Source organism: Falco peregrinus, chromosome 10 (assembly GCF_023634155.1).
Source record: "Falco peregrinus isolate bFalPer1 chromosome 10, bFalPer1.pri, whole genome shotgun sequence".
Classification (NCBI taxonomy): domain Eukaryota; kingdom Metazoa; phylum Chordata; class Aves; order Falconiformes; family Falconidae; genus Falco; species Falco peregrinus.
In genome coordinates, this window is record NC_073730.1 from 24,559,144 (window position 1) to 24,582,361 (window position 23,218).

Here is a 23,218-nt window from a genome sequence, read left to right on the forward strand (position 1 = left end):
CTTTCTCCTGCTTTAGTCAATTAATAGACTGAACGAACAATTCAATGATCTGAGCAGATGGGCAAAAACAGATTTTCTATGGAAATAACATAGTTAGTAGGCTGGTTCAACATCAGAAGCTGGAAATACAGTGAGAACTAGAGAGGACAAACCTCAGTTCTAAACAAGACTGATCGGATCAGTCTGCCCTTCTACAGAGGGCACGGATACAATAAGAAAAAACCCTGGGGTTTCTAGAAGATACAAGGGAACTCCACAGAGAAAGCAGTTTGCTTATCTGAAGTAGTTCTGCTCCCAAGAAATTGCAGATTTGGTGTCCTGACACTTCATAAAACTCAGGACTAACGGCTGGAGAAAGTTGCACAAGAACTATGAAGATTATGGTAAGCTGCTATAAAGATTAGGGTAGAGAGATCCAACTCTCAGGCTTGCTGTCGAATGTGGCAAATGCGGTAAGGAATAGGGAAGCTGCAAAGAACACATACTTTCAGATGGCGAAGGGGAAAGGATTGTCAGCACAGAGGCCTCATTAACTATTTTAGTGAGCAGTGTCCACCCACATGGGAAGGTGGGGCTTATCAAACAGTGTACGATGAAAGAAAAATATGCACAATATAGAGTGGTATAGCACAGATGGGCACATTGTGCAACTACACTAGGAGAACTTGCTCTTAAGACAGACGATCTCACCAGAGCCCTCAAACCGCCTCGCTTTGGGATGGCTGCTGTCTCCACTGTTGCCTGGCTGCAGCGTGGGAGAGGCACGCAGGTACAACACAGCTGCTGGGTGCCAGGCAGGCACCCCTGTCACCACGTCGTCAGGGCCCAGCCTGAGAGCTGCAAACCCACCGCAGACAGAAAGCGACAGACGTTAGTGGGGCTGTGAGGGAAGGCGCCCGCCTGGGCCTGCCCCACCTGGGCCCCCAACCCACTCTGACACCCCCCCACCCTGGCACCTGCCCCACCTTGACACCCCCCACACCCTGGCACCTGCCTCAGCCGGCACCTCAGCTCAAGAACCAGCCAGGGCGCCCGTCCAGGCACCGGCATTCTTCCCTTTCCCACTCGGACCGCACCACCACGCACGGCCGTTAGCAGCGGCAGGCTCTGCCACGATTATCAGCAATAATCTACCGGGGGGTTATTACCCCCGCCACCCCTCCGCACGGGAACCGCCGGAGTTCACCCACCGGCAGCTCCCGGGAACACGAGCGGAGCGAGTACCGCTACACAACAGCCGGCCGGCGGGACCGCCGCCGCTCCTGCTCCGCAGCCGACCCCCCCGCCTGCGCCGGCGCCCCCGGAGGAGGGACAGCAGCGGTTGCCCCCCCGGGCGGCCCCTCAGACCGGATCCCGCGCGGAGGGGCCGCGCGCCGCAAATCCCAGGGCGCCACGCGCGGCTGGGCCGTCTCCTAGGCGACGCCTCCCGCCGTGCCTCCCGTGGTGCCCCGCGCGCAGCCGCGCGCCGGGGGGGGGGCCGTCGCAGCTGCCCTTGCCGCGGGGCGCCGCGCGCGGGGCATGGAGCGGCGCGTGGCGGAGCGGCTGCGCGGCGCCCTGGGCCCCTCCGGCTTCGAGGCGCACGCCTTCAAGGTACTGACGTCAGCGGGGCTCGCCGCGACGTGGCTGTTACCCGGGCGGGAGGGAGCGCGGGTCGGTGGCGGCTCCCTCCGCCATCCGGTGACCCCTGCGGCCGCGGAGCGGCGCCGGGCCGAGGCGCGAGGGGCGTCCCCGGGAGGGCAGACCCCTCGCTGCCCCCGCCTTTGTGGGACGAGGCCGGCGGCGCTGGGCCGCCAGGCTGCCGCCCCCAGTGCTGCGCGGGCCGCCCGCACCGGCAGGCCGAGCCCCCCGGGCCGCCCCCTGCGAGCGGTGGCGCCCACCGTGCTGCTCCCGCGGCCGCCGGCAGGTGGCGCTGCCTGCCCGAGCCCTGGCGGCGCCGCTCCGCCCCGCTGGGGGGGAGGTGACTCGCCCGCGCGCGGCGCGGGCTGGGGACGGACCCCGCCGGGCGCGGGGGTGGCCGCTGGCCGGGGGAGTTCAGCCCCCCCCCCTCCACCGCTGACCGCGGCCGGCACCGGGCTGGGCGAGTTGGCGGAGGAGCGAGAGGCGGGGGGTTCGCTCAGCCTGGCCGGTAGCGCGGGCCGGGGCTGCTGCTGGGGCTGGGCATCGGCCTGGTACCGGCCTGCGCGTTGGTCCCGGGCTGGTAAGGTCAGGAGAGTTACATAAAGATAACGCCTGCACCAGCAGGGAGTAAAGTCCTCTGAGCAAGCTTAAAATTTAATCTAGGCATACATTAAGGTGCAGGCTGCCCGGCTCGTTCTGCCCACTGAGGAGCGTCTCCCTTGCAGCTGAGGCAGCCTCTTGCACCTCTCCTCCGGGAGCTGAATGCGTCCACCCCGCTTCCACCAGGGCGTAGGGGATCCTGGCTGCCACTGTCACCTATAAAGCCAGCTTCAGATTAATTTCACTGATGGTTAGAAGTGACCACTTTTGCATTTTCAGAAAATGCCAAGTGTTAGTTACATGACTTGATAATCTCTCTGAATGTTAAACCTGGTCTTTATAGCACCCTGGGAGAGTTGTCATAACCTATAAAAAAGACTGATGTTATTAGTAGTGGAGTGCAGGGGGGTTTGGCCATTATTCCTCCTTGCTTGGCCGTTGTTGGTCTGAGCCCTGCCCCCCTGGTCATGTCTTCCTGCTGCCCTGGTCTGATCCTCCATTTCTGGACTGTGTTATAACACATCCAGCCTTGGAAACAAACATCAAAATGTGGCAGTGTCACAATCCACATGCTACAGCTGATGATTCTGGGAGTTTTTAGCACTGCTAGGAGCTTCACAACCACCATTTCCACACCTAAGTGTTTCCTGCTGAAGAAATAATCCATGCAACTTGTCACATGAGCAAAACAGAAGTACCAATTTCTTTCTGGTTGAAGATGGGGAAAAAAAAAAACCCAAAACCAGAAACTGAAAGCTTTATCTAAACCAAAACATCTGATTTGCATTGGCAAGACTGGTTGCTCATACTTCCCTACAGGGTTTCTGAGCAGAGCTGGATAAAGGGCAGCCTTGAGCTGAATGCAGTGGATGATTCTTATCTCTCACATAGAGCTCACAGTACAGCTTCCAGAAACTCAATCCCAGTATGCAAAACAACTTGGTTTGAATAGAAGGCACTATGCAGGCTGCCTATCTGGGTTGCAAATGAAGGTGGCTACACTTCTGTCCACTTCTAAAGTCCTGCATGCCCACTAGCAAAAGAGTGGTGTCCCTGTTCTCATGGAGATTTGTTTTTCTTTGCAGGTTGGATGGTACAATGCTGTTCTCCAGCCAGCCTTTCATCTCCCCTACCCAGATGACACACTGGCCTTTGTGGTCCTCAGCACCCCTTCAATGTTTGACAAAGCCCTTAAACCTTTTGTGAACAAAGAACGGTTAAAAATAATCAGGGATCCTGTGGATCAGTGTGTTTCTCATCATTTATCACGTGTGAAGGAGGTAAGAACCTGAAATACCGATTCCTTTTACTATTCTGGCACAGTAGACAAAGCCTTCCGGGTTCCTGCTCTTGCTCTTTAGAAGGGTAAAACATTATTCATGATGGTAAGAGCATCAACAGGCTGTTGGCCTGCTTTAGTTGTATATTCTGCCTCTTTGCCGTTGCAACCTGTAGCTATGGAGAGTTTTTTACAGTCGTATTTTAAAAACCCAAGGCCACAAGTACTCTAATAGATTTCAGTAGCAGGATGGGGAAATAAGCAGGCTTCACATGTGCCTGTTTTGCTAGCATCCAGCACTCATGTATTGGCAAATCATTTTCCATGAGCCTGGGCTGATGTTTTTAATTTTCCCAGAAATTCCCTGACCAGAAGGTGGACGTCATATTTGATTATGAGATTCTGCCAAGCCGAAAGCCCAAGTTCTTGGCGCAGACAGCTGCCCATGTTGCTGGGGCCGCATTTTACTACCAAAGGAAGGATGTGAAACTTGATCCTTGGGGAAAAAAGGTGAGGGAAAAACAGTCTGGGAAGAACCACTAAACTGCAATCACAGAATCATACAACTATGTTTACTCACTAGTTCTTTCTCCAGGAAAATACAAAGTCCGTATCACATATATATGTATAAAGTGTTTCAGACAAATCAGAAGATTTCAAGATTCTTCAGGGTGGTATGCAGATGCATACATAGAGAAGAATATCTTGATCTATTAAACCTACTTAGACAGGAGAATAAATTTCAGTGTGAAAAAAAGACCTGTTATTTGGAGCATTACAAATAGGAGGAAAAAATTGCACTGTGGTTAATTTCCATGTTACATTTTCAAAAAGGGACCTCTCCCCACGTTACAGGCTGTTGTGTGTGGGCATGGGAAAATGGGAATGAAATGCAGTGCTTCAAGCCACATGTTCAGGAAAGCGCATTTTTCTCTGTGTAGCATTCCAGCAGAGGGCTAGGAGCATGAGAAGTTGCATCAAAGCTTGATGCTTTGAACTCCAACCATTACCAGAAACAAACCGAGACATCCTAGATCCTTCTTTTTTTTCTTCCAGAAGATCTATGGCGTATGTATCCATCCCAAGTATGGTGGTTGGTTTGCTATCCGGGGTCTTCTCCTGTTCCCAGATATTCAGGTACCATTCCTGGAACAATCTGACCCTGTTGACTGTGTGAGCACAGAGGAGAAAAGAATTGAGTTGCTGGAGCAATTCAATTTCCACTGGCAGGACGGCCGCTACAGGGACATAATTGAAGTGAAGGAAAGGTATTCGGAGGAGCAAAAAGCCTACTTTGCCACTCCTCCAGCAGAGAGGTTGAGACTGCTGGGGCTGACACAAGAAGCCCAGAGAAGCACATTTCACTGAGTGACCTGGCTCCGTGAAGGGGTGGAGGGTAAGCAAAGTGTAACTCATCAGCACCTTTTCCACAGTGCTGAGGAGGATGGTGTGCTGATAACAGATGGCAAATCCAAGCAGCGTGATGCAGTGGCGCAATCCAAACGTCAGCTTCTCAGAGTTAAGAGGGGAGTGCTGCATCAAAGCATTGGTGGTCTGGAGGAAGGTGGGAGCAGCCTGTTCTGTACTGTTGCTGATTTGGTGCGTCTTCTTGGGAGTCTGATAAGACACCAGTTGGTCTTTGGTTCGGAAAAGTTCAGACACTGGAAACTGGAAGACACGTGCTGCTCATTAGAGAAGTCATTTGTGTTCTCAATAATTTTCTTTCCAAATGTTTCGGTATTATTCTATGTGAGAGTAAAAACCATTGATTTTCAGTCATTGTGCTCCAAAATGATTTTTTTTTTCATCTGAACTTGGGGCAGATGCTTTTTTACATTTTATTACCCTGTGTCATAACTCTCCCTAGGGCATAAGTGTTCTGTCTTTTCAGTGTTGCCTTCCTCAAAGAAAATTTGCCCTGTATTCCTTCACTTGCAGTGAAGCTTTATTTAATTAAGAAATCTTTCAATGTGTCCTTTCCTTAATATCCAAAAGAAAATTCTCCAGATATTGTTTCATTGAGTAGTGTGATCCTGTACATGAATCAGGAGTGAGGAAATTTGAGCCAACAGCAGCCCCCTCCTCCAGGGTAGTTAAGAAAGGGAAAGGGACAGGACAAAGGTCACAGCCCAAGTCTGCTGTTTCCCCTTCACCCAGGGCCAGCTTCTCAGAACAAGGTGACGTCTTTACATCAGTTTTAAGCATATAGAGCAGCCGACTAAAATCTTTGGGAAGATGCTGCATAATGTCTATGTGAGTGGAGTGTTAAGGTAACTGACTGAAAAAGACAATTCTCATTGACCTTTTTCTAAGGTAGATGAGGTTTGTATTTAAAATATTTTTCAGTGCTGTGCCAGCACACACCGACACACCACAGTTTTACTACCATAGTTTCCTGTTGTACCATCTGTATGGGGGAGATCATAAACCTGCTCACACGTAAAAACCACTGCATGAAACATTGTCACACGCACAGGCAAACAAGCAGAGGCAGGGGGCGGAAAGAGAAAACATTCATTATGTTCATGTTACTTACATTGCTGGATAAAACAACTTCAGACATAAATATAGCAATTTTTTAGATGACACTGTCCTGTTAGATTTGTGCAGAGGTTACAATGGCACTGGGAATCGGGAATTAATTTATCTTCCAGCACTTGGAGGCTCAGGCCTCAATAAAATAATACAATAAAAATAATATTTTGTGGGAGTTTTGTTACTTGACTGCAGTGCAGTGCTGCAAATCACTAAGCACTTTTTCCCCTTCCATGATATCAACACGATGATGCAAAAATACTCACATTGCAGAACTGAGCCATTCCTTTTTATTTTATGTTGTGATAATTCTTGATACCTTTTGGAGACTCAAAAACCAAGGTTGCCCTCATGATACGTCACTGCAGTTTTTCATAATCTATGTACTAACTAAGCACAATCAAAATTCAGCATAACAAGTTTGTAATGTAAACAGAGTAGTATGCATGTGATCACTGGGTTTGTTCAGTGTATTTGCTGTTACAAAAAAGTCTTTGTTGCTTTCCATGCTTTGTTCACCACATCTGGCTAAGGCACGACACCTGACTTACTGTGTGATAGTGGTATTGTGATTTTTAATTTAAGCAAAATAATGAAATTGGTTTAAATTCTCTTCTTTTGTTATAAAAGTACTTCTGGTTGAAATATTGGTTGACCTTCCAGAACTTTCCAATTGACCTGTAATTTAACAGGGACTTGAGTTAGTGGCTTGTATTAGTAACATATATAAAATATTGTTTCTCTTAGAAGGATAAATACAGAATGGAATTGGATTTATCTTTTTACACTACAACTTAAAGTAAAACATTTTGCAGTTGATTTCTTACAAATATTTAATATCTTGTCTTAGTTAATTTATTAAACTGATTACCATAGCCATTTCATTTCAATTTTTGTAATCTATTTCTCTCTACATGATATTTTGGTTAATAAAATACACAAAGTTATAAGTAATCCTCAGTACTGAGTATTTTTATTTAAATAATGCAACGATTAACTTGTGGAAAGCTAAAGATACTAAAGTGAGAATCGATTATTGCATTTTTAACATACTGAAAACAGTGGGCTACCTAATACACGCAAAATCTAGTATCTGAAAACAAAAATTTATTCTAGTAGAAGTTAGTAAACTATTATGGCAGACTCATTGGGATACAAAAAAACTAAGCCGTACAGCACATTATGAGTAAGTCTAATAAATGTTTATCTTTTCCAAGTCATTTCAGCAAGATCATTTAACAGCAAGCACATGACGGTGCACTTTCATTTTTTCCTCTGTTCTTGCAGTTACAAAAGTTCAAGGTGTCCAGCGATACATGACTGGTATTTGAGGAGTTTTCCCTCATTAACTTAAAAGTAATACCTGTAAGTACTGAAATTCTTATATGTTAAAACACATCAGTGAACACTGAGTCACGGTAAGGGCAAATCTGAGTTCCTTGTGTTTCTGGCAATACAGTTATGTCAGGCAGACTGGAGAACAAATATTTAATAACATATCCTTTCCTAGTTCTGAGTGAACTGGAATCAGTTCTTACTGGTTTTGTCTTAGCCAAGTCACAGAGATCCACAGCTGCAACCAGTGATTTTCTTTCCTTGCTGGTTGAAATATAATGGTTTCTGTCTTACAAAATGGAAGTTTGAGAACCTGTTTGACTTATCTCTTGGGACAAGCCTAGACACGGTAATGGATCATTCTTGGATCGTGAGGCATTGTGAAGACATTCTTATTTTCAGCACTTGGCAAAAGTCAAACAAGTAATTGCAAATACTTGGATAGATTTACTAGTTCAAGTATCACATTTTACATTTTTAGACAATTTTTTTTCTCTAAATCCTAATGTTTAAACATGTATTAAAGTATCTTTTCCTCAATATAACCAGTAGGGTGAATATTCAAGAGCTGAACAGTCAAACAAAAAATAATTGGAAGCTACCTGAATTTTAATTCCATTTTAACAAGATATTTGGTATATTTCAAGGTAATAGAATATTGTATGGAGAATTAACAAATTTATAATGTTTTCATGCACAATATACATAATATTTATCATTCATCTTCTCCTTCAGTTAAAATTTCCTGGGTTTTACTTCACTAACCTTAACTGAGATTTTTATTAAGATTAAAGATGTGACAGAAAATACCAATTAAATGCAAAGCACAATCTAATCTGGTGACAAGCAGCCATTAGGATTATTATTGCTCAGAAAGGGAAAAACGATTGAGAAACACTGGGGGTTTTCAGTGGTTGGGTTTTTTTGGTACCAGTTTAATCAGTTACATTTCAGCGGCGCAAGAATGAGCATTAATCTTTCTTTAGAGTATAAAGTAAAGTTTGGCAAACTTAATTCCTGATATTGCCTCATTTCTTTCTATAAAAAGGGTGCCTTGTAACAATCCTGACTTCCTTCAAACTATGGAAGACTAAGGATGGTTTGCTGTATAAATCAGAGCTGGTGTGTCAGATGAGAATAGCCAACATTATGAGAGCAGTATACTCTTCTGTTCTTGTTGTTGCATATTTTTTTTAGGTTTTTTTTTTGTTTGTTTTTTAGAGTTGCCCTCTTCTGGGTCAGAAGCATAATTTTACTCATTCAATATAGTATACATGGTCTTTTATTCATTTGTGACTAAAATTATTGGTGGTGCAGCTATTGTTTCACATGGGTTAAATTACTGAAAATGCACAGTAACTTGAATTTGACTGAAAAAAAAATAATTAGTAAAGACTTCTGTATTTCTAAAAACAAGAAGTGGTAGCTACGGCTCAATGCCACTGTGGTTATCAGCCCTCTTTCTTCAGCCCCATGCAAAAAGTACATTAAAAAAGTTAGCTTTGAATACTGATTTAAGTGGCAACAGTTCCAAATTTTTCCTCTAAGAGGAAGTGGGTTTTGCAGTTTACTGCAGTGGAAAGCCAGTGGTACCTTTGCAACCTTAACTTTCACAAATTCATCTATCATAATGGACAAATGTGTTAGTGAGACTTTTCTGCTGTGAAGTTGGCTTCCTGTCATATCATATATCCTGTGACAGATCATCCATCACGTTTGCTGCAGAAGGTGAACAGAGCACTTCCCTTCTGGGTTTTCAAGAAGGAAACTGAAAGAACCAAGGAACACAAACATGCTTTTCTTTCTGTGACTGAAAAAACAGATAATGTTCACATTCTTTAGAAAAACAGTAGTTTAGGTGAAAAAACAGGGCAGGGGTTTTTTTCCCCCCAATAACTGAAACACAATAATGGGACATATGGTGGGAAACTTCAAAAATTGAAATATTTTATCATAGAATGAGCTATACAATATTTCAGTGGAATGTTTAAAAACTCTCCAATAATATACCATTATCTGCAAAATGTGATTATATACATATAAAAGTATTTGAAATGGCTACTTCCTGAAAAAATAAATTACATAACCATCATTCATTAATATTACATGTATAATACATTTCTCATTTTATGTTGTTTTTGTTGAGGTTTGTACACAATGCAATGAGCAAGCAATTTTATTTTTAAGAACGGCTTATGCTTTTATTTCCCCAAAACACTTCCTACAAGAAATTTTGAAAGAGAATTTGGGTTTTTTCTGTCTTCAAAATTTCTGGAAAGCATACACTTTACACTAAGTCACTCTGGGGATTTTTTCCCATGTAAAACAAAGCATGGGATGGGATAATTTTTGTAAGTAAATTAAAGACAGGAATCGTCATTTTTTTGCTATGAATGTGTAAAACCTCTTACTCCTTTTAAAGGAATTCACTAGTTTTTTGTTTTAATTTCATCTCATAACCCTTTTTCCAGTATTGTTCACACTAATCTTCCTGAATCATTCACTGTTGCCTCAATCTTTTAACAGGCTCTTCTTCTAAAACATAAAAAACTCCAGCAATAAAAATGAAAGAGAAAGTCGACTTACTTTTGCGAAAAGCTAATTTGATGCAATACATAAATCTTAAATTACATTAAGTTGTATTAAGTGTAATTAAAGACTTTTTGCTCTTTTGACAAAGGATACTAATATCATTTGTCAGTGCAGATACTTCAAAACTATGTTGCCATAGAATATGGAATATAAACCTACTGGGCTCACAGTTTCAGAGGACAGTGCAATCTTGATGACTTCACCTATATTCATTCATACATATATATATTCATATATCTATGGCCAAATGGTATCTTGCACAGAAACATTCTAAATTCAGACACGTGTCCCATAATATGTACAATGATTTAAGTTTCAGGTGAAAGAGCCAAGTTTCGCATTAAAGTCCAAACCCATCATCACTAGGTGTGGTGGGAAATGCTTCCCACAGCACAGTTCAGGAACACTGCAAACAATTCACAGCGTGACGGCAACCTATTCTCCTGCAGCCACATAAGTGTGTGCAGCATGGATTAGTTGAATCTACAGTCATTTGACTTGCACAGGCTTTGGCCTGTAAAGCCATTCTGTAATATCATACTCCTGTGAGGTGCTTAAATTATACCAATGTTACAGGTGAAGACACTGACTAGCAACCTGATACAAACTAGATGTGTGGACAGCCAAAATAAAATCAGTTCAGACTGTACATTAAAGGCAAATTCATCTGTTTTTTCTTTTCTGATTATTAAAAATAGAAGCGGAGATATTCACAGAACATCAGAACCACTGAAAATTTCAGAAGATATATAACATTTTTCAAACTATTAATATGATAAACCCCATTATTTTAACATAACCCTTACATGAATGTTGTTTTGATGTATAACATTACTAAAAAGTACAATCATGGCGCTTTTGTAAACATACTTTCCTAAACCAAAGTGCATCATTTTGCAATACCTGCATGATGTGAACTACTTGCTTTTGTTCTTTGAACTGTATTGATTCGTTGGCCAATCCAATAACCTATTCATCAAAGGTCTGATGAAAAGGCTGGAGCACTTGTTAAGAAAATAGTACCTTTTAAATTTAGTAACTATGAAAAGTATTTTTTCAAAGCCAGTGAAAAACTTTTTGTAATAAAGTGCTAATTTTTTTAATATTACTAAGCAGTTTTTCTCTTATCAACATCTGTAAATAAATAATTGTTAATTTTGAAAAAACATACTCATAAAAGATATACAATATCTAGTAAAGGTTAGGTTCTGTATGTCAAATATCAAAAGTCACATTCTAAGTATTCCATGATAAACATAATGTGCTGTTTTGTATTATACATTTACAAAAATCCTGCTGCTCTTATACAAATGCTGTTCTCTGAAAACTTAATTACAGATATCCATCTCAAAAATAAGAGAGTAAGTATTCTTACATAATATATGAGGAACGCAGGATGTGTGTATCGAGTTTGCATGGCAAGGTTTTGGCAGCAGGGAGGCTACACAGGGGTGGCTGCTGTGAGAGGGTACCAGAAGCTTCCCCCATGTCCGATGGAGCCGATGCCAGCTGGCTCCAAGACGGACCCATTGCTGGCCACGGCCAAGCCCATCAGCGATGGTGGTAGCACCTCTGTGACAGCATATTTAAGAAAGGGAAATAACCTGCGTGACAGCAATTGCCACCAGAGAAGAAAGGAGTGAGAATATGTGAAAGCAACAACTCTGCAGACACCAAGGTCAAAGAAGGAGGGGAGGAGGTGCTCCAGGCACTGCAACAGAAATCCCCTTTGCAGCCCGTGGTGAAGACCACGACGAGGCAGGCTGTGCCCCTCAGCCCATGGAGATCCATAGTGGAGCAGATCCCACCTGCAGCCCAGGGAGGACCCAACGCCAGAGCAGGTGGGTGCCTGGAGGAGACTGTGACCCCATGGGCAGTGCGCGCTGGAGCAGGGTCCTGGCAGGGACTATGGACAGATGTGCTGTTTGGAGCAATTTGCTGGCAGGACTTGTGACTGATCCCATGGGGGACCCACACTGGAGCAGCCTGTGCCTGAAGGACAGCACCCCGTGGGAGGTATCCATGCCAGAGTAGTTTGTGAAGAACTGTCTCCCATGGGCCAACCTGCCACAATGTGGAAAATTTATTTCCTTCCACTTTTACTTAGTCTTCAATAGGAACAGACAAATCAGTACCTAAAACCATTGCCTGTAAAACTGCAGCAAATGGGAGCTTTGCCATTTATTTTGAGGGCAAGATCGCACCACCTGAGAGGTGATGTCAGGGCCACTTCACCACAGCTGTTAACGTTCAGTTTCAAAGACTGACAATAGTTTGCTTTTGTTATGCTACTGTTACATACATTTTTGAAATAATATATAATTACATACAGTTTTAATAGTTTTACAGATGTCATCAAACAGCAAAAATCCCATATATATTTATATAATTACATCTACTATAGCTGCTTACCAGCGTAAGCACCTGGTGCTGTGTACTATAGCCCTCAAAACCAATATAACGTATTAAAATATAGCCAATTTCATTATCGTGTTGTCAGTAGATGTCTGCTAGTACATTTGTTTCCATTGGCACTCTGCTATTGAGATGAATGTAGTATCATAAATTTCTGTAAAAATCTGTAAAAGATACATACAGGTACTTAAACTGATCCAAAGAATTTTTCAGGGATTATCTTAAGGCTGAAACTTCATATGCTTGTAAAATGTTCTTTTGCTGGTTATATAAACCCCCAGTAATCACAGCAATCAGCAACAAATAAAAAGAAACAGGAAAGAGGCACAGTACGATGGGTGTCAGTTTCCCTTCATCCAACTATTCTGAGTGAAATATTCTAAAGAAACTAATGAATACAAGGTTGTATTTATAATAAGCACTCAAATTAGAATGATGTGCAATCACCCACACATTAAAAAAACCAAACATTACATTCAAGATTCTGTCCTTTCTAAATCGCATCTGCTGTACGCACCTTCAGGGAAAATCCCACTAAGCAGCAGATGCTATTTGCAACAGCTGTTAGTCTTGTCACCAAGACGAAGAGCTGCTGACAGGTTTTTACCTCACTGGAAAATACGGCACCCATTGATCATGAAAGCAAAACCAGTTCATGACCATAATGAAAATATAATGTGCATCATTCCTCAATAAATGAGGGTAATAGTTATTTGAATGTCATAAAAATGACACCAGCCTGTCGTGATACTAGGAGCAGGGTGTAAGCCCCAGAACACTTAATGGAGCTTCCAGGCTACATCTGAATCAATATTGAGTTTAAGCCCAGAAATAAACCCCTGTGTGTTATCCATTTTGTGTGTTATACCCATGGAAACATTAAAATGACAGCACGGCAAATGTTCCCATAAGTGCCTCACACAGCTGAAGAATAAAAGAGATGTTTAATTGCATTAATTCCCACAGTCAGTCATCTGGTGCAAGCATATAATACAGTTCCTAACCCACAGGTATTTTGTTTCTTGGCTGTTTTGGATTTCCGTATCATCATTTACCAGCAACCGTGATGTTATACACGCCCCGCTGGTGCCTCAGCTCCCAGGGAGAGCCCCACAGCCGTTACAGCCGCCATGTTTACCTCAGCCCACAGAGCTGCCTCTGCATGAATACTTCAGTGGCTATCAAGATTAACCATTTTCACAACAGGAAAATTAACACATGAACACAACTGTTACTATTGGGACATTTAAAAGGTGGGAGGTAGTAAAAATGTGCTGTTGGGCAATGTGAGCTATCCCTCAAAGTAGGAGCAAAGGTAGCGGTGTCAGCAGTGAGGGAGAGGGAGAGCGGCGGCAGCTAGCGAAGCCCTCCTGTCACAGCTGGGCCGCCCCACGGCCGCGGCACAGAGGAACGAGGTATCGAACGGAAGGCGTCACACCGGAGAAGCCGGTTAAACAAATGAAGATGGCGGGTCTGTACGGGCCACCCCCGCCCGCCCGGCTCCCATCTCCCGCAGCCCACCGCCGCCCCCCCTCCCGCCAGCGCCCGCGGCAGGGAGGTGAGGCCCCGCCCGCGCGCCCCGCCCGCAGCCAATCCCCGGGCTCCGCGCGCGCCGGCGGGAGGGGCGGCGGCCGCTGGGAAAGCGCGGGCAGCTCCCCCGCCGCGCTGAGGGGGCAGGTCAGCGCTCCCGCCCGGGTCGGGGGGAACCGCCGCAGGGAGCGGGCGGCCCGCCGCCGCCAGGTCTACTCCCTCCCACCGGCGTCCTCCAATGGGTACGCGGAGCCTTGCTCTGCCTTCTGGGAGGGGAGGTGCAAGACCAGAACGTGAGAGAACCCCCTTGTCCCCCAACAACGGGTAAGCGAGAGAGCAGCTAGTAAGTCTGTTCCTTTTAAATGCAGTTTTTATATTTGAAGTGACTGTGCTTAATGGTTTGAGAAAGGCCGTTTATATCACTGAGAGGCTGAACTTGGTCACCAATGCGTAAAGGCCCTCAGTCTGGGCACAGAACAGGCTGATCTGCCAGGAGTTAGGCCTTCATGTAGCATTATGCAATGTAATGGCCCAGCCAAAACAAGTGCAATTTTACTTCTAAGAGCAGAAGTCACTTTAGTCACATCATCAGGGTGAACATCCCCATTCTGTAGGGCTAGACCATGCTAACACTGTACCCTCCAAAGAACTGCCATAATCAATTTTGCAGCATTTCAAGGCTAACATAGCTGGATACAACTAAATTTTACATTAGATCAGCCCTGACTTTACTCCTGTTTCATTTACTAGGAAAGGAAATTTGATAGATAAAGGTAATCTTGTGATCAGCCATACTAATTACTGTTCATTCACTTAGCTTAAACCATATCCTATATTTTTGTATACATATATGTAAATGCTCCTGTTACTTCTCAATGCCACCCTAGGATGTTAGCCTTATTTGTTATTCTTTATATTAGTAATTTGAATTTTAAATACTAAGAAAAAATGATAGAATCACTTAGGTTGTAAATGACATTTAAAATGGAGTCAACTGTTTTATCTAGCACTGCCCTAGTCCGCACACTAAAATGATCCAACTAAACATCACTTTTACATATCTTCAGGAAGATTTGTGGCACTTGAGCAAGACCCCATGGGATTTAGCTATTTTAGTATTTATTTGTACTTGGTAGTAATGCTTCTGCTGTTAAGTATTTTTTCCAACTGCACAAGACTAGTTTATTACTTAAGGCATGCAACTTTCACTTCTGACTCATGCAAGTAGCCCTGGGCCTCAACTTTGTTATTGCTCACTTTAAGCAGGACAGAGCTTGTTTACTGCTTTAGGAACTTAAAGGCTTAATCTTTACAGGTACATAGAAGACCATAGGGTTGTAACTCACAGTAACTCCTTACCCAAATCCTCAGCTCTGAAGCTCAGGACTTAAAAAGATTGCTGTGTAGTTTCATGGTTATTACCAGTTGACACCTTTATGTAACTTAAGGCCACAGTCATGTGTTTTGAGTTTTACAGTACACATCATTTGCAATATGAAGATTAGAAACAAGGCTGAACACATTTGAGTAACAGATTATTTTTTAGTGCCACCCTTCTTTTGATCTTCATCATATGACAAGCTAATGGGTAACTGGCATATTGTCACTCCCATTCCCTGTATTGAGAGATACTAGCAGTTAATATTGTATATCCAAGGAAGTTTGCTTTCCAGAAAGCCCAGTCTTCCACTCCTGTACATCAAGTGTTCAAACTTGATGTTGGACTCCCAGTAGTTTAGCATGAACAGTCATAGCTTTGACTAATGTGGATGCAGAATTGTTTTAAGTTGACACAGTGCATGAACATGCACCCAGCCTTTGCCAGTCACATCTACACTTCTTGTACTGCACACTGTAGTAATGTGTAAGTCTGACAGACCAAGTTTGAACAACATTCCTCTACCTAGTAGCAAAGTCATGAAGAGTGTAGGGAGTACTTTGGTACTGCAACATGAAAGCTTAAGTGCTGGTATCTCCATTCTAACAGAGCTCCAAAAGGCCCTTAGGAACAGATGTCTACAGACAGTTCAGTACATGGCCCTTTCAGAAGGGCAGCCTGCATTGCTTTTGTGCCTCTATAGGAGTAAGCAAGAAGTAAGCAGACCATATGCTCTTTCCACAAGTTTAATAAGAGTTACAAAAGTTACACTGGTCTATATGCAACACATGGCTAACCACATACACTGCATTGTCACTAAACAGGGTTTGATGTACAGATACTGATCATTAAAGTTTTCTATGAAGGTACTGTCAACAGGACAAACTTTCCTTCAAGTAAAAAAGTTACTGTTTATACCTACAGCATGATCCCTTGACTCAGATGCAATGACTTAGTCAAAGTTCAGTAACTGATGCTTGCTCTTTATGTAAGGCATACTAGTTTCGACTCAGACTGAAAGTTTATTTCAGCTTGGAGAAATACTCTTTACTTTTCTGAACATCAGGCTTGATTGTGTCACTGCCAGGCTTCCAGCCAGCTGGGCACACTGAAATGATAAGAAAGTTTAAGTCTTAGCAGCTACTCCTGCAGAACATGTTTTACACAACCTTAAAGCAAACTAGCAACTCTAAACATCTTTGCAACATACAGAAGAAAATGCATTATTCAGTGTGGCATTATGTTCCGTTTTTTACCAATTTCTGTTTGCTTACTTGGTAATCACATTAAAGGAACCAACATTCACTGACAGACTAGCAGGGCCTTTACACATGCACCCCTCCCCACCCCACTTAAAAGCTTCACAGAAGCTTGACAGCAAGGTCAGCCTGGGCCAGAAAGGCTTTACAACTACTACAGTACACTTCTCTCCTTGGATCCAGTCAAGCCTATATTCTCCTTGCCTTTAATAAGCTCTAGTACCATTCTCCAGTTTAATGGGGAAAGGGAAGAAGAGTTAAACTGTCTCTAGTTCCCCTATATGGCTACCAAAAAGGCCACCAAGATGCAGAGTTGCGTGGCCTCAAAATTGCAGGGACTCCTGAGCAGCATTTTTTGGACACAGTCTTCCTTGCATACAGCCATGCAAGGCTTGATGCTTGCTCCACACAAGACTGGCAATTTTAGCTATAGTATTCTCAGCTTCTGAGCATTGCTATACACCTAATTCTTGTCTATTCTGGTTTAGATGACATGGCAGTCTAAATCTGTATGAAAACCTTTTCACTACTCCAGGGCACAGTAAACCCCAAAGGCTTCATTTACACAGCATGTGACTGCTCCATCATCAAGTATTAGGGATGTCTCCTCAGCTGACAGATGGCATACAAGTTCAGAAACACTGATTCTCTTTGGGCTATAGGCTAGCCACATTAGCAGCTTGTTTTAATAAAATCTGCCACTGATTTACCAGTTCTGAAGCAAGTTAAGCACAACCAGCAGCAACGTGTGTCATTAGTTAATGACAGCTGAAGACTACCAAGACCTACATAGCAATTTTGAGTTCCTGTAACCTAGTTCACACTTTTCATCTGCAGTGCCTTTAAGTTCCTGCAGGAAAGCTACCATCCTCAAGCATCTTACCACTCCTAAGTATGGGCAGAGAGACTCTTACTTGTTTTTCTCTCACTGCACATTGACAAAGATCAGCAGGTTTTCTGGGAATCCACATGCTTTGTCTAACAGACTATGTTAAAACTCTGCGTAAGTACTCCTTGTCTCAACCTACCAAATCCAAGAGCATCATCCAAATTATGCAACCTTGCAAGTTGTTATTACTTCATTTGTCTGAAGCATTTTCTATGTCTAATTGAAAGAGAGACAACTACTACGTGCTCAACAAGACATCCAGCACCAAATTAAGTGGTATTGCAACATTAGCAAGTACTCAATGAACATTTAACTGCAAAAGGATAATTACAGCACTATGGTGTCCTTCAAGTAGCTTTTCAGAACGAGCTGCATTTCAAGAGGCACAAGTGCTTGCTGTGCACAGATCAATTCAGTTATTCAGTACACCTTGATTTAACTTGCCTAGTTACTGTTCTCTAGAAAAAAACCTGTAAAATTAGAAAGAGGAAGAACTCTTACCTTCACCATGTTTATCTGTAAACTGGAAAGCCTGGACAAGTCTGAGGGTTTCATCAACAGAACGGCCAACAGGAAGATCATTGATTGTTATCTGCCTCAAGATCCCCTTCTCATCAATTATGAACAGACCCCTAAAAAACCCCACAACCCTGAAGTTAAACACAGCTTTTGAAAGACTGATTAGACTGAAGTGAGCTTCAAAAAATCCAGTTTAGTATTCTATTATTATGGCATTAAGTTGTGTCATCTGGTATTACTGACCTTTTCCTAGAAACCAGTACCTTCACTGTATGCATAGCACTGAAACATTAACAGTCAAAAGCCTAACATTCAGCAGGAACTGGGAGGGACAGAGGTCCATCAAGCCACTAACAGGAAAGCAGTGCTTCCCATGTAGGGAAGATACTAGTGGAAAAATAAAATGGAAGAGAAACCCAAGACAAAAATGAGCTGGAGACAAGGCATTCTTACATTTAAAGAAAAGCTAAACACACTATTTTCAAAAAACCCAACCAAGCAATGGCTCACCAGTGAGCACCTCCAAAGTAATGTTATGAGCATGACTGAAGTCCCTCAGCAACTTTAACTGAACAGTTGATTAAAAGATAAGGCTTGGGGTTTAACTAATCTATATTTTAATCACTAATTATCTGTAAAAACTTCCATGACTGTAGGTCTTTCATTACCAATGTTTGCAGAAGCTCATCGGCAGGAGACTCCTGCACAATGCAGACAGGTAATCAAAGGGAAGCAGCAGGTATTTATCTAGCTTACCAAAACCATGAAGTCTGAATACTAAGGAGAACCAAGCAGCATATGCCCTTGTAAGAGTGTCTGATAGCTGGAGCAGTTTACATCTACAATAGCCATTAGCTTCAGCTTATTGCAGGTGTTCAAGTATATGCAAGGTCTGTGTCCATCTGACATGCTCCACGTATTTCGACTCAGACTTTAACAACAAGTTTACTTTCTTGCTTATTACCTGTATGCAATACCTTCATCCTCTTTAAGTACTCCATATTCTTTGGCAATGTCACGTTTTGTGTCAGAAATCAATGGGATTTTCATAGTACCCAAACCACCTTGTTTCTTAGGAGTGTTGATCCTAAAAGGAAGGAAATTCAATGTTAAAAATACGGAGAATTCAGAATTAAGTATAACGTACAACAGAAGCTGATGCCTTTGGCAATATTATACTTTGTCAGCCACGAGGCAACAAAAGAACTGAACGTATGTACGCTCAGTTCTGTTCAGAAGCACCTGGCACTACCAATACTTCCCAGTTGTCCTTTGGAACTTCAGTAAACAAGTTTGAATACACTCTGGATTTGGTTCCTGCAAGAACTGAGAACAGGCAGAACATTCTATTAGGTTAAGAGGCTGATTCTTACCAGGCAAGGTGACAGAAGTGAGAGTCAACAGAAGCTCCAATTACTTCACAGTTAATTTTCTTGAATTCATCAGCTCTGTCACTGTATGCAATAATTTCAGTTGGACAGACAAAAGTGAAGTCCAGAGGATAGAAGAAGAACACAACATATTTTCCTAGAAAAGCAGTATAACCAGTTAGTCTCTTACCTTTCCAGGGGTTGTCATATCCAGTATCAACCATTCAAATACTACTAGAGGAGAAAGGGCTTGATACAACACTAAAGATACAACTTTAAAGATCAAATGGCAACCTACAGATGCCTCCATTTTAAGGCTTGGTATAGAAATGGCAAGCCCATAAAGCACCTAAAGGATTTACACTTCAGACAAATACTCAAGGTCATTCTACAGCTAATAACATAGAACCCTATCCAGCTAAGTCTCCAAAACCAGAACCCTGTCAAATTTGACAGGGAATGCCTGTCTCCTGGGTCTACTCCCACAGGCCTGCCCAGAGTACACCTACTACCTACACTAGGAAGACCCTATGGTTGACTACTAACAGAGTGCAGAAATACCACAGGTCTGAAAGGCTACAAGCCAAGGAGACATTTTAACTCAGTGGGTGACTAGTCTGTACCTACTCACTGCCCTTGTGCAGCCTGAGGGCCAGTATTGTTACAAAAGCCTACAAGAGAAGATTCTGCTGTTCCATATAGTTTGGAGATGTTACATCAGTCTCATAGCATGACAGACAGGACAAATAAGCCTGATCCCAGATTACAGTTTAGATTAGTTTTATGCTAACTAGCAACAATCATAGCTGGGACATTCAACCACGCTGCTGACAGCTTTCCAAGCACACCCCACCCATCACCGATAACCACTGTACAGGTTATTTCAGTCCACTGCAAGTGGTCACTATTACTTCAAAACAAAAATCAAGATTTATCCTTAAGATACCTTCCACTCCTGCACGTGGCCAGATTATATCTGTGTTATTAGACAAGCACATAAGCTTACCTTTATAGTCAGAGAGTTTGATGTCTTTGAATTGTCCATCTGGCATTACAGCCGTGGCAGTGAAGTCAGGGGCGGGTTTTCCAATGAAAGCATTTCCTGAAGACATCTTGATTTAATCTAGATAGGACTTAATAACAATACAGTTTGGATAATAGTACATTTGCACCTGGAAGTAAGCATTTATTCAAAGCATCTTATCAGTTTAGATCAAATACCAAAGACTGAGGATCAGCACTTGGTCTTGCAACACAAGGCTTGAGTGAAGTTTTAACTTTCTCACTTGGGTTGTCCAACCAAAACACTTTTTCCTAAATAAGCACCACAGTAAGATGCAGTTCGATAACCACAGCCCACATATCCAGACCAAGGCACTACATCGATTAATAGCACTTCAAGATCTATGGCTCATTAGCCTCCTAATGATACAGTAATGGTTATCTTTGACCAGTAACAGCACAGTCTAGGAAAGGGCTAGCACAGGAGTTTTAGCAGTAGTCACTAAGTCTTCCTGTTCCACTTGCTGAATGAGTTAAAAAGGCTGGGAGTTTTCTTAGACCTTTTGATGAAAAGACCTTTGTTCAATTTTATATGGAAATTTAAGACCTCAAACTATCTTCCTGTTGATTCCAGAAAAACTTTCGTTAATCCCCAGGAAACGGTGCTCCGCATAACTGCATTTCAGCCTTTCAAACAAACCTTGTTTTATTTGCAGCTAGACACATGGTATACATGGGAATCACATTCTATGTTAAGACTTGGTGAAATTTTAATTGTAGATCAGTACAGCCAGGTTGTTTCCCCCCACAAGTCTACTGAAAAAGAGCACAGAAGGGTACACAAGGACAAGGGAACTCTACTTCTGGCTGCCTGCCTTAAAAACTAGGCATCTGTAATATGCCCTGTACAGTATTTTTACTCAGTCTGAGAATGCAGTATATCACTTCAGAATTCCAGTTACTTCCAGAGCATAGTACTTCAAATAGGTAACTGGGACCCTTGTTTCTTCAACTCAAATCTTCTTAAAAGTAATTTCACTGAAGTTATTCTATGTACCGGTATGAGCACGAGTCACCTTGGAGATAAAAAACCCCCAAACTCTGAAAGGTTAGCATGAGTATCATGTTGCTAGGGAAAGTTTCTTCCAAGTCCTCCCTGCAAGGCACCAATTCCATTCGAAAAAAGATTGAGAGTGGCCCATTTCTTGGCTCCTTCCCTCTTGCCAGCCACTTTCTTCCTGGAGAACTAGCCTGTGAGCTGTAAGCATTTCGCTTTCAATCCAAGTTTAGTCTTTTCAGTAACGGTTTTACCTTTGAAAGTTTCCCTTACATACCCTGACAGTATATGGACAGCAACCATTTATCTCTGTTCTCATTTTAAGAGGCACCTACATGCCCAGCATTTCTAACTGCCTTTTGCAAAGCTCTTCTTCCCTACGTTCATCCAAGGATTGTCTTCAACTGCAGTAGACTGGGAGAAAGTTACAAATTTAGGAGGCCAGAACTAAAGAGTATTCCTAGGACTGCACTGAAGCAGCCTAGCAGGAAGACATCGATAAGCCCTCTCTCTGCCAGGTACCACATGTAGCCACAAAGGCAGGTGCAACTCTGAAGCCGCAATTCTGTAAGAGGGATGGGGGGATTGCACAGTATTTATCTGAGATGCCTCCAGCTAGTGAGTTTTATCTTAGAAGCAAGAGCTGGTTTGTCTGGAGTGCATGACCCCACATGTTATCGCTGAACTACATTCTTCTCCATTACTCCAGCTCAAGGTCATCCTTTTGCTCAGTACTATGCCAGTCCTCCTTACATTTGTTCCATCAGCAATCCTCTGGAGTATTTCCCGAGGTATTCAATGTCAAATAAAAGCTGGCAAACTGCTCTTTTGATACTTCCCCTCTCTAAACTACGAGTTATTGCCCCCTTTTCAGATAACATGGAAGTCTAATACTGGGAGATTTCAGTCCCCTTATACTGCAAGAAAACTATCTGCTTTCCTCGGAGCACCTACTGCGACCTGCCAACATTTCTGCTTTTCCACGCGGGGTTAGCATGTGCTCCGATGTTCTGCTTCGATTTTTTGCCACAGCATTTGATAACCCACAGAGCAGCAGACCACAGAGTCAGCTTTGTTTCCTTTCATTCTAGAGAAAAGCACGGACGCTGCAAATCAAGCACACGAGCATCTTTCAGTTGCTCACAGCCACACAAAGCCTCAATTATCTTCAAAATGCAATTATAATAAACCAGGCCTGCACTCTTAACTAGCAATTCATACCTTTAGGGTACCGTGAACAAAAGCGAAAGGCCATTTCAAAACACACCATCAGCCTGCCGCTTTGCTACCTTCAGACTGTCACAGAAATGCGGTTACGCTACTGAGCTGCGGTCGGAAGAGAGCGACACCGCCGCAATCCCCTGAGCTCGAGCACACCGCAGCCAGGCACACGCAGACCACGACACGCGTTTTGCTGAAAAACCTCCCACAAGCGAGATCAAGGCACTCGCCTGCGCAAAAGGCCACCGCCTTGTCCTGCTAGAGGGGCCGCCTGCCCCCTGCACGCCCCCCCAACCTAGATCCAGCGTTATATTTTATTAAAGCCAGAGAAGCCGCCATGCCCGCGGGGGGGCCGCTCGCTCCCGGCAGGCGCTGCAGCCCGGCTGCGCCCCCACCCCGGGGAGCGCCCCGCGGCTCCTCCCCGTGCAGCACAACGGGGAAAGACAGTGGGAAGCCAGAGCGCAGGGAAAAGTCCCCTATCCCTCCCCCCCCAAAAAGCGGGGGGGAACCACCAAGGGAAGAAAGCAGCAGCCCCAGCAGAGCGCACCCCAGGGGCGGTATACAGACAGCAAGCGCTCACCCTGCACGCTTCGCTCGAGAGCCCATCCGCGCGGAGGGCG

The 23,218-nt window shown here is 43.5% G+C and overlaps 2 protein-coding genes across 2 annotated transcripts; one reads left to right on the plus strand and one right to left on the minus strand.

The window, feature by feature from the left end:
* The first annotated feature begins 1,446 nt into the window (after positions 1–1,446).
* MMACHC (metabolism of cobalamin associated C) lies at positions 1,447–6,985 on the plus strand. Its single transcript, XM_055815149.1, has 4 exons — positions 1,447–1,590; positions 3,303–3,497; positions 3,854–4,006; positions 4,553–6,985. The coding sequence occupies exons 1-4, from the start codon at positions 1,519–1,521 to the stop codon at positions 4,862–4,864; spliced, it is 732 nt and encodes a 243-aa protein (XP_055671124.1). The 5' UTR covers positions 1,447–1,518; the 3' UTR covers positions 4,865–6,985.
* A 9,026-nt stretch (positions 6,986–16,011) lies between these two features.
* On the minus strand, positions 16,012–20,451 carry PRDX1 (peroxiredoxin 1). The gene is made up of 5 exons (XM_005238406.4): positions 20,325–20,451; positions 19,322–19,475; positions 18,913–19,035; positions 17,931–18,061; positions 16,012–16,389 (listed from the first exon to the last, which is right to left on the minus strand). The coding sequence occupies exons 1-5, from the start codon at positions 20,428–20,430 to the stop codon at positions 16,304–16,306; spliced, it is 600 nt and encodes a 199-aa protein (XP_005238463.1). The 5' UTR covers positions 20,431–20,451; the 3' UTR covers positions 16,012–16,303.
* Positions 20,452–23,218: the final 2,767 nt, after the last annotated feature.